At 42.1% G+C, this 12,382-nt stretch overlaps 1 protein-coding gene across 2 annotated transcripts in view; it reads right to left on the bottom strand.

The window, feature by feature from the left end:
• Lrp12 (LDL receptor related protein 12) overlaps positions 1 to 10,428 on the bottom strand; it is a 54,857-nt gene extending 44,429 nt beyond the window's left edge. For both annotated transcript variants that reach the window (XM_048358494.1, XM_048358495.1), the window contains exon 1: positions 10,270 to 10,428. In XM_048358494.1, coding sequence (XP_048214451.1) covers positions 10,270 to 10,354 — 85 coding nt within the window. In that variant the 5' untranslated portion in view covers positions 10,355 to 10,428. The remainder of the gene's footprint in view (positions 1 to 10,269) is intronic.
• Between the last annotated feature and the right edge of the window lie 1,954 nt (positions 10,429 to 12,382).

Here is a 12,382-nt window from a genome sequence, read left to right as displayed (position 1 = left end):
TACTCAGGAGGCCGAGATCTGAGGGCTGCTATTCAAAGAGCCCAGGTCAACAAATCCTTGAGACTATTATCTCCAATTAAACAGCAAAAAGCTGGAAATGGAGTTGGGTCTCAAGTGGCAGAGCTCTAGATGAGAGCAAAAAAGCCAAGTGATAGAGAGAGGCATTGAGGTCAAGCCTCAGTACCAGGGAGGGAAAAATCAAGGAAAAGTCTTATATTCTGATTCCAATTCTCTCTAACCCACCTATACACATCAATCAAACCAAATACTCTAGAGGGAGGTTAGATAACAGGTACCAAAATAGAGTTGCATAGGAAGAATAAGTTGTAATGTTCCACAGCACAGCTTAGACTGCAGTTCCAAGACTGTAATTCATAACAACTTATTTCCTCCCCATGCCCCTTTCTTCTTTCCCTCCTTTCCTTTACTGAGCTACTACTGGGGCTTGAACTCAGGACTTCACACCCTCACTTGTTGTATTTTTCCCCTCCTGCTCTTGGCTGGCACGCTGTACCACCTGAGCCATACTTCCACTTCTGATAGTTTGCTGCTTAATTGGAGAAGGTCTCTGGAATATGTCTGCTGGGGCTGGCTACGAACCTCTATCCCTCAGATCTCAGGCTCCTGAGTAGCTAGGATTATGGGTGTGAGCAATTTTTGCCCAGCAATAGCATTCTTTATAAAGAATTTAAAAAGAGAAGTCTGAAGGTCTCCAACATAAGTAATAAATGTTTAAGAAAAACAATGCTAACTACTCAATTTGGTTATTATATGTCACCTATATATTACATATATTAAATATAGAAATTGAACACTAAATATGTACCATGTATTACACAAGTATTCAATGTTTTATACATATATTTTATTCATATATTGACAATATATACAAATACAGTATATAATTATGCTGTACCTTATAAATAAGTACAATATTATATAGTAGTTTTTGATTAAAAAACCAAATTCTATCCCTTAAGGTAATTTAGAAGAAAAAAGTAATGTGGAATTAAATACTAGATAAGTTTAGTTATGCAACTTTATCTATACTCATTTGAAATTGTCATATAGACCATAACTGCAGCCAATTAATTTCCATGGTACTCAAAGAAACTTCTGTACCAATACTACAATGATACTGGATGTTTTGTACTTAAGTATTCTATTCAGGAATGAACATATAAAACAGGTATATTGAACCTAAAGGTGATTTAACAGACTGTTAACCCACGACTTCAGCTCAATTCACATTTGCCATCTCCAAGTTAGCCTCCACAACGTCTGCCTTTCACATGTGAGTTCCAGTTCTCATGGGACCAATTCATCTTCACTAAGGTACTGACTTATTTAGTCTTAGGCTTATTCATAAGAAGAGAAATATTTCTTACAGGCACTCCTCTATTATTATGCTCAGTGAAACACAATTTAACCATGCTAGGGATGTTAGTTTGCTTTGCAAGGTCCTATTAATGAGATCTATTCAATTTCGCTGCCGTCACAGTATCTGCATAGTTCAAGACCAAATACAACTCTTCTTTTCTAGTGTGTGTGTGTGTGTGTGTGTGTGTGTGTGTGTGTGTGTCAGCTATGGGGTTTGAACTCAGAGTCTAGGTGTTGTCTCTGAGATTCTTTTGTTCAAGGCTAGCACTCTACCACTTGAGCCACGGTGCCACTTTGGGCCTTTTCTGAGTAGTTTATTGGAGATAAGAGTCTCATAGACTTTCCTGCCCGGGCTGGCTTCAATTTGCACTCCTCAGATCTCAGCCTACTGAATAGGATTACTGGCACGAGCCACCAGTACCCTGCTTCCTTTTCTAATCCTAAAAGGCAAAATAATCACAGCTGAAACATTAAAAGTGCACATGGATAGTTTCTGACCACAGAAATCAAAAACAACAAAATTACATGTGCATCTAAAGGAATGCACAAGCTGATATAAAAATCAGATAAAAGAGGAAAGAAAGGTAACTGGAGAGAAGAAAAGGAAGAGGAGAAAAAATACGGATTCACTATGAACTTATCTCATAAACATAAATGCAACACATAACAAATATTATTAAATATATTCCAGATTAAAATGCATCATTACCAACATGGTCAGGCATTTTTTTTGAATATAAGAACAGTCCAACATTAGGAATGACATGAATGTAATTTGCTCCGGTTATGAATAAATGAATTCTTCACCCAGTTGTCTGGCATTATATCAGGTATGTTTCACGCACAAAACCCTAGTTCTATAGTAATTTACATAAGTGTAAAACAATTCAATTTGTCTCATTACATTTTTGTTTTGGAAAATACAGTTGTCATTTTACACATTTTAATTTAGCATGTTATTTATGGTAATGCAAGAGGATTTCTTTTGTCACTTAAAATTAATAACAATCTTACCATTTTAATACTATTTAAAGGAGCACATACATCCTTTGGACTCTCCAGCTGTTGAATCCTGAGACCTGCAATTTTGTGAACTGTTGGTGCACTACATTCCCTTACACTTATATGCCATAATTTCTATTGCTGATGTTCACATGGGTTGTTTATACTCTGGGACTACAACAAGTAAGAATGCTCTGAATATTCTTACTCGTATCTTTTGGCATATCATATGTCCCTACTCCTGTGAATTCATACCTAGGAATAGAATTGCTGGGCCACAAGGAATGTTTAAATTCAATTTTAATAGACACTGTATTTCCAAGTGGCTACTGAGCATTTGAAATATTTTAATTGCCATGAGCTGTAAATACAAAATTTTATACTGAATTTGAAGACTCCGTATAAAAAGCAACTCAGAATATCTCAATAATTATTCTATTGGTCAAAGAATAATATTTTAGACACATTAATATCATGAACTTCCTCAGTTTGTCTTTTTATTTCTCTTTATAGCTATTGGAAAATACAAAACTATATCCATCCATGATTTACATTGGAGGCTTACATATATGAGATGTTTATAGATGTTTCTAGTTTTGAGGAACCAAGAAAGAATCCCCAAAGGTGACAATAAGGGAAGCTGTAGGACAAGCAGAAAGTGGTGAAGGGAGGAAGCCATACCAGGTGGAGGGAATGATGTGTGTGTGTGTAAAGTCTGAGAGTCAGGAGTAACATGCAGTATGGTAGGGACACAGCATAGGGGGGAAAAAAGGCCTAAGTGGAGAGGAGTCACATGAGATATACAGAATGGTTAAAAACCAGTCAGGTCCTAAAGGCTCTAGTGATTTTAAAGATGGATTTTTAAGATTAGGGAACAGAAGTGGAATAGATGTGAACCTTAGGCAAAGTCACTACTCTCACACAAAGCTCTAGTTTCTAAAAAATACTGGCTTCACATTTACTTTGAAGAATAATTATGGCATGATTTTGCAAAGATGTATTCTAACTATTAGTAAGAGATTTCGGAATCACAAGAGGTGGCAATAATAATTCCAAGAAACTGAATTATATTGCAGAAATCATGAGATACCAAGATTCATCTTATATTTTCTCTCTGACATGAACACTTAAAATCTTAAATATGCTTTAACTATAAATGAAGTTGTCAGATAAAAGGCTTATTCTCCTCCCATATTAGATACAGTAAGTTCCAACGACTAAACATTCCATGGTGTTCTCACTAATTCTAATATTAAAAGATTAGCACAATTTTTCATTTCTCTAAAACCTGAAATGTAAGTGAATTAAAAGTAGTTATCAAAAGAACATCAGTGTAAAACAATTTCATCCCTTGACAGTACTCTTAGAAAGGCAGGGAGTTATCAAATATTAAGAGGAAAACTAGAAAACTGGATCATGAGGTTCACTAACTTTGAAGTTTGGGGAACTGCTAAAGGTATAGCTTCTATAAATAAGTTACTGATCCAAGAAAAGAGGTAAAAAGTTATTAATTCTTCCAAATTTGTTCTGAAATTTATTAATTTACTAATATATTCTTGACTTTTCCAAAGACATAAAGCCGTTTTAATGGTCACTTAAAGCATTTAACTTAAGGGAAAAAAAACAACCTAGCATTTGTCCTATCTGTTGCTTTCTGTTTAAAGTATTCACAAAACACTGCCGAAAATTGTTGGTTTTATCTCACTGACAAAAAAATGATTGTGCTAAGCTGAAGTCTCCATAAGACCTTTCTAAACTTTATTACATCCTAACTCCTCATAACTTCTGGTCACATCTTATATGACACATCTCTTGTACTCACTATAACATTCTTTCTCTTTTCTAAATAATAACGACTTGACTAAGGTCAAACTGTTATACCAAATAGAGAGAAAAGAAATCATCCCCCAAACTCTATTTCTTCTCTTCTTTCTTATCTAGTGATCTCATGTAATATTGAGAAAACAGTAAAATCCGATGTTATCTCTATCTTCCTAACATCTAGAAACTGAAAGGATACTTGCCCTACCATTTCTCTCTTGGAATGATCGAAGTGCCTGATGCCCCTTTTCTTTTTCCTCCATCAACAGGGCAGTCCAAACTCATCTACCTTTACTACTGCTACCTAGACCAATGCTACCATTCCTCCATCAACAGGGCAGTCCAAACTCATCTACCTTTACTACTGCTACCTAGACCAATGCTACCATATTTCTCACCCGAATTACAATCAAACCTTCTACTTGACCATCTTATGTCTGTTCTTGTCTACTTCACAATATCCACTAAGTGGCAAAAGTGACTGCTTTAAAATACATTTCATGTCACTAAATCCTATTCACTGGTTAGCAAAACAAAAACTCTACCATGGCCTTCAAAGTCCTTCATTTCCTACATATTATTCTAACTTGACCTTGTTAGAATGGACTATCCCACTACGGACCATGATTTCCAAGCTACAGTGATAGCATTCATTTCCCTGCTCTTTCACATCAGACATTTGCTGATTCTTGTATGCAAGGTTATTTTACTCCAACTCTAACATAATTAGGGTGTGTGTGTGTGTGTGTGTGTGTGTGTGTGTGTGTGTTCAGCGCGCTTGCGTGCATGCTAGTAGTGGAGTTAGAACTCAGGTCCTGGGTGCTGTCCCTTCTTATTTCACTCAGGGCTAATGCTCTACTTATTACTTGAGCCAGTTCCAGCTTTTTGGTAGTGATCAGTCTCATGGGTTTTCCTGCCCAGGCTGGCTTCGAACCATGATCCTCAGATCTAAGTCTCCTGTGTAGCTAGGATTACAGGCACAAGCCACCGGTGCCTGGCAAGGTTAGGTATTCTTTAAATCTCAAAATAGCCCTTGTTAAAGCTTCCTATTGTCTAGTATTTTCTCTGCCCTTTGTTTCTGCTAGAGAACGAATTATAACAGAATAGATGTAAGCACCATGAGGGCAGAAATTATGTCCATCAAGTTGCTGTACCTAACACAGTACTAGACATAAGCAAGCATTCAACAATTACTTGTTAAATGGAGACAGGATTAGGTTGTTATCCTGATGCTACTACTTCTTAGTGTTTTGATCTCAGATAAGCCACTTATCTAAGCTTCAATTTTCTCTTCTATTAAAAAAGGAATAAATACCCAATAGTATTGCTAAATGAGATCTTCTGAAAATTGTCAATGAGTAATGACCAAGTACAGTGCCTACAACTTAATAAATGCTACAAACTTAATTTAATAAATGCTGGCAACACAGCGCGAATTCCCTAAGCTAATTTCAGTACTGAAATTACACATATATATTTACATCTACTTAAAGAATAATATAGACCTGAAGAGAGAGATGGATAATTTGTATTTAAAAGTTTGAATCCTAAGTGTTAGAAAGTTGAAATAAGCAGGATACATCTATTACTATCGCTCTCACGAAGAGGAGAAATGTGGTTGAGGAGAAAAGAAGAAACAGAAGGAAGCGGTAACCAAGAAATTACAGATCCTCAGTTCAACTCCAATTCCTAAATTTAGGACAATTTTCATTTACCTATAAAGACCTGCAACAAGATAAAGATTGATACTTATTCTCAACTCAAAATATTTTTATTTGATGATTTAGACATATATGTATGATATGTATATACACATTTATTTGTATTAACTAAAGCAAATAATGTATTTGCTTTCTTTTTACTTTACTTTCATTCTCAGTAAATACTGCTGATAAAAAACTCACAACCAAAAAAGTAACAAAAACACCTCAGATGAAAACAAGTCTCATCATGCCCTTATATTCTTGAGATTTTTCGACCTACAAAAAAAAATTGCTGCTCACTTTTCAGTCTAAAATCTCTCTTACCTTTTCTTCAAAGGAGATTTTACTTTCTAGAAACCTTCTAAATCATTTACCACATATCATTCAAGTTTTCTTCCTACTCTCCCTAGACTATCACTGCCCCTCGAACAAAGGCCATTCCATATTTTCTGCCTGCTAATCACATAGATCTGTGTGAAGATACTATTTTCATATCCTCCCTAGGATAGAGATATAATTTAGATTCTGAATTCAAGGAAGAGTTTGGTTAAGCAATTAATCAGTCTTATTCAAGATACTTTTTGTACTCAAGTTTGACTTCTTTAGAAGTAATTGGTATCAGCTTATTTTTTCCTTCTGTTCTAGTTATTTCTATTGCCTTTCTAAAATCAGTACTTCTAGTGTATCCTTATATTGGAAAACTTTAAAGTGCTGCTGAATGGTCTATAAATTTTATGAGAAAAGATTCATCCATCATATATAAAATGCAGGAGTAAAAAGAATACTTTATGCTAACACAGCATGCACAATATAGATTCCTGTCTGTAAAAAAAAATAGAACTTATTACAGGCCAGTCAATAGATGTAAGGAAGTTTTTACTGCTATGGCATGTTTTGGTAACAAATACCTAAAAGCCAAAAACAATCGCAACTTTTCAAAGCTATTGTAAGATTATATATAGGCACAACAAAGATTCTCAATTAATTTTAAGGCTTCATTTAGGGCAGTGCTTATCAAATTAAGAATTATAATCTATTAGTACATCCAAACTAGGGAATTCAGACCATGAATTAAGAAAGGGAAGGTGGGAGGAAAAGTAGACAGAATACAAAATATTTCAGTATGTCACAGGAGTAAGTGTTCTCTGTGTATGTAGGGAAGGGGACATTTAAGTGCAAGTCAGAAAACATTGATCTGGGAGACAGAAGAGGAAAGAATGAAGCAAGAGGACTATTAAAATTATTAAACTGTGATTTCAGAATGAGGAAAAATAACTGTTTCTATGTCTGAAGGAAATTTTAGCAACTTACATACATTAGAAAATGACATCTCAATGTGAGAAATTAAGAATCACGTTCTCCCCGGATATGCCTAGGACACTGCCCAGAAAAGCTGACTGATGTGCAAGGATGTCACTACTAAGAAAGCAGTGGTCAACTTTTACTTTCTCCCTTTAGGCACATTCATTGTAGTTAAGACACACAGCTCTTCATGGATAATTACTGGTCCTAGAACAACCACTTCTGAAAATATTAACTGTAGATTACTGTAAAATCTAAATTGTGTAACTTCACAGTTTTAAATTTCAAGTAAGACTTTGGCATCCAGAAAGATAACTTGGGAATGAAATAGTTACACATGGTATTTCCTCAAAAATGATCATAAGAAGGATATAAATACCAAATAAGGATTTTTTTTTTTTTTTTGGCCAGTCCTGGGCCTTGGACTCCAGGCCTGAGCACTGTCCCTGGCTTCTTCCCGCTCAAGGCTAGCACTCCGCCATTTGAGCCACAGCGCCGCTTCTGGCCGTTTTCTGTATATGTGGTGCTGGGGAATCGAACCTAGGGCCTCATGTATCCGAGGCAGGCACTCTTGCCACTAGGCTATATCCCCAGCCCCAAATAAGGATTTTTGAAAAGGCATATGAAATGTTTCAAACTCAAAAAACACCCTGGAGGGGAGGCATTTGATGATGCAGTTATATAAAATATGCACTGAAAAAATGGTATTGACAGAGCTTTCTGATCAGTTTTGATGCCACTCTTTTTGACTATATAAGAGACAGTTTCACAATTTCTACTTAATATCCATTCTAAGATGCTCAATATTATTTGATTTTAGAACACAACCACTAAATATCACGACTATTACAAGGTTCAGTTACCCAAAACATCACTATTGCTATGGAAGTGTATCCCTCAATACTTCCTACTTACATAAACCCACATCTAGTTGGAGAGACAGAACCCACATGTACACAGATAGCTGTACAGAGAATTTCCCACTTGCAGGTCAGGGTTCCTTGAATCTCAGTTAATGTAAGTTAAATGTTCTGTTCAGCTCACTATCTTCTTTTTTCTTATACTCTGAAACTTGCTGTGGCTTAACCACTTGCTAGTTTTGTAATTTGGCTCTGCACTGTGGAAAAAGGAGTTTCAGTATTTGACAAGAATTCGTCACAGAACAAACCCAAAATATATATCTTTGAGAGGTACCCACCAGAAAGTCACGTTGTATACTCATACAAATGAATATATGGAGATAAATGCTGGGGCTCAGAGATTCTAATCCATAGAGGGAAAAGATTCTTTTTAGTTTAAACACTAATGACAGTTTTTTTATTACAGGAAGAGCCCATTTATTTATCTAGTCTGATGAGACATCTGAGAAATTCAATTCTGGTTATAGTGCAGGACAGATACAGACGAACATTCCTAATTACACAAGATTAAAGATTCCTATCACTTCCTTCTTTCTTGTGGGCCATTACACAAAACCTAGAGCAGAACTACACCCACCTTCGGGCTAGCAGAAACAACATAATAGCTTATTGATCTTTGGTTTGGACCCAAACCCACAAGTCATCAGCCAAGTAGTGATCACCGCCACTTGATGCAACTAACAATCAGAAGTCATGCACTGGGTTTTCTGGTCCCACACAAGTGTGTCATGGGCAATCATGCCCATCAAATGTGGCCCACACTACCCTCCTCCCCCAAAACAAGAACAAATAGGACTCAGTCAAGGGGGCAAAACATCCTAAATTATTGAAGAGACTATTACAAAAAATTTGGCTGTCGGTAAATGCCAATGTGAAGTGAAGTTCACTGTATTTTTATGTAATCTGAATTTTCAGGTTTAAAAACTTATCACTTTCAATTTAATGGATCATTGAATTGAAAAGAAATGACACATGCTGGTGAATTACATAGGACTAGAAGCCCATCATTTCCATTTTACAAGTCCAGTGAGTGTTTGTAGCCAATGACTTTGACTTTTTAGTAAGTCTTTCCATACAACTTACCAGACTGGTAACTTCAAATTATTTTCTTCTGGGGGAATCAAAGCAATAGCCCCACAAAGGGGGAAAAATTAAAGGCAATACTCCGAAAAAGAAAAATCAACTGTCCTCTGAACTACCCATCTGATAATTAAAGTGAAGACAGCTCATCTCTCAAGCCATGAATGTTTCTTTACCCATTAATTCTACTTGACTCTGTTCTGAACCCAAGGCAATCTTTAAATTTATTATTTTTAAAGCACAGTCCTGGTAAATCTTCAGTCCACTTTTAACCCGAAAGGACTATACCCAGCACCAGCCACAGACTTGAACCAGGCAGACAGTGACCACAGTAGCGGACATAGGACAAGGGATGAAATAACAATTGCACTAGGAGTCAGGGGCAGATGTGCAGGTTGGGAAACTATTTTCTGGCCTCCTCGGAGCAAGCTCCTTCTGGGGGAGACACACAGGATCCTACATGCCCGAGACCCACAGTGCCTGGAGCGCCCGAGGTTAAGTGAGGAGTGGGTGGGGAGGCCGGGAGCGCGGTGCGTTTGCGGGGAGTGGGGACCGATCGGGATCGGGGCGCCGGCAATTTCCCGGGGGAGAGAGAACTTCCAGACTCCGGGAAGGGCGGAGGGAAAAGGGGAGGGGGGCGGCAGGACCGTCCCGGCCGCGACCTCCCCAGATCCCACACGAACCTACATTTTTGTGTGAGCCCCGTACACGGGGCCGACGACGACTCTTTGAGGGGTCGGCCGGGGTCCTCCAGCCTAGGTTGGCAAGTCGACCCGCACCCCTTGGCTTCGCCGGGGGACACCCCCCCCCTTGCCCCGCCTGGCCAGCCCCTCTCCCACAACCCGAAGGTGGGCGAGCGGACCAGCGCATCTCCGAGCGGGGCCGGTCCTCCCGCCGCACCCACGCTCGCCGAGGCTTTGTCCCGCCGGGCGCCCGGGTACCCCCCCCCCCCCCGCCTCCCCGACCGCGCACACACTGGGGGCTCCCGTCCTGGAGGCCTTGGGGCCCGGGGTCGTCCGAGCTTTGTTCGGTCAGCGGGGCGCAGGGAGGCGGACACTCACCGTACACCCCGGCGCAGAAGAGCCAGAGCAGCGCCGACCTCCATCGCGGGGACTCTTTTGTGCTCCGGCGACGGGCCATAACCATGGCAGATGGAGGGAGCGAGGAGATGGAGGAGGAGGAGGAGGAGGAGGAGGAGCTGGGGCCAGACGCCGCCGCCGCCGCCGAGCCCGGCGGCTGACTGCGCGCTCCCTCCGCGGCCGCCTGCGCGCTCCCTGCGCGCTCCCTCCGCGGCCGCCTGCGCGCTCCCACCGCGGCGGCGGGAAGAGAAGGGGCGGGGCCGCCGCCTCCCGCGCGCGCTCCCTCAGCCGCGCGCCCGTTCCCGCTTGGGCCGCGCGAGACTCCCGGCACGGGACGGCCTTCCCCCGCGGCCGGGGCAGACGGCGCCCGCGCCAGCGCGACGGGAGGAGGAGGGAGGCGCGGCGAACGCGGAGCTGTGGCCTCGTGCCTCGCGCCTCACTGGCGAGCCGGCGCCGCCACCCGCCAGACGAAGTGCGAGCCGGCAGTGGCTCGCATCTTTGCGATCGGCAATCGCCCGGCCTGCCTGCCGCGGCCCCGCCCCCCCGCTTCGCTGGACTTTCCCAGTCTCTGGTCGCTTTCTCGGAGGCTGGAGTCGGGGGGAGCCAGGCAGTACTAATTGATGAGCGAGTGCGCGAACACTGGACGCTGGGTTCCCCAGAGCTCAAGAACTAGGGAGGGTGAGGGGGGCCGGGCGGTTGCGATTCCCGCCGCAGTCCCAGGTGTGGGCGCCCGCCCGGTGGGGAAGAGTGGGAACGAGTTGAGAGGGGGAAGGTGGCCGCGTGGAAACAGTGGGTGTCGGAATCTGGGAACTTGGAAGTTCCTTCCCAGATCCCTCGGTGCGCCCTGCTCGGCGTGGCTTGTTGGGGTGGGAGGCGGTCGGGGGTCTCGGTCTGTGGCGGGTCCAGGTGGTTTCAGGTTTCGGGGGATAGTGGTGCTCCGCGAGCCACACGATGCTGCGGGCCCGGCGTGTACGTGGCGCGCTTACAGTCTGGGGGTGGAAGTCGGAGAGGGGGTCGATACCCGCAAGTTGGGGGGCGGCCGCCGGGCGGGGTGCGGGCCGGCGCCATCCTTGGTGAGAGGATCGTCCCGCACCTCGTCATTTCTTCCCCGGCTCCCCTCCCCCCCAAGTGCGCACCCCCACGCCCTTCCCCGAGGTCTCCCCGGCACTTGGCTGGATTCGGCCGTGACCCTGGCGTCGCCGACCTTGCGCCCGGCGTGTGGCCAGCGTGTTGGTCTGCGAGGTCTGCGAGGCGAGGCGAACGCCCCGCGGTTCCTCGAAGACCTGCCGCGCGCCACGCTGTCCGGGAGACCCAGCCGCGCTCTCTGGAGTCCTCAGCGGCCCCTGTGAGATAAATAGTATGCGTATGTTATACAGTAGAGAATGAGACTTAAAGAAGTTACATTAATCTAAAAAAAAAAGATAGCAAGTAAGTCGTTCGGAACACTTGTTTATTCATTCCAAAGGCAAAGGACATCGCTTTCCAAAATCGTTTTTCCTGTGTCACAATGTTAAAATTGAAGATATACTTTCTTGTGGAGTACATCTTCTGGTTTGTCCTTCTTGAGGTATTTTTTCCCCCCTGAAAAGCATATGCTACAGGAGGAAAGGAGAACATTTATTAACACATATTACAAAATCCCACAATCAAATATTTTTATCACCTGATAAAAATAATAACCAGAACTCCAAAAACATTTCCCACTATTTGTATAGAATAAAACTGCTTTGGTTTTCACTCCATCCTGGGGTGGTTTTTCCCCCCCGTAAGCTCCACTTGCTTGTTTCTGGAGATCTCTTCCTATTTATTTCACTGCCATGACAGCTATGTGTTAGACAAGCCATGGGCAAAATGGAAAAAACGAGACTCTGTCCACTTTAATGTCATGCAAGGAACCTTGTCCCCAAATGAGATACCCAATGCCCACAAGAGCCCCTGATCTTCCATCCATTCACACTTGGCTTTGCTTATGTATCCCGCTGTGTCCTAAACTTGTCAGGTTCCCAAATTTGGTGGTATCCAGGCACTCTTAGAGTTTAATTATTCCAAAAAGCGGCTTTCCCCCCCACCCTGTGGGTTGTGACTACTATTTGTT

This window comes from Perognathus longimembris, chromosome 12 (genome assembly GCF_023159225.1).
Source record: "Perognathus longimembris pacificus isolate PPM17 chromosome 12, ASM2315922v1, whole genome shotgun sequence".
Lineage (NCBI taxonomy): Eukaryota > Metazoa > Chordata > Mammalia > Rodentia > Heteromyidae > Perognathus > Perognathus longimembris.
Note: the sequence above shows the minus strand (reverse complement) of the source record. Positions and strands in the feature narration are given on the sequence as shown.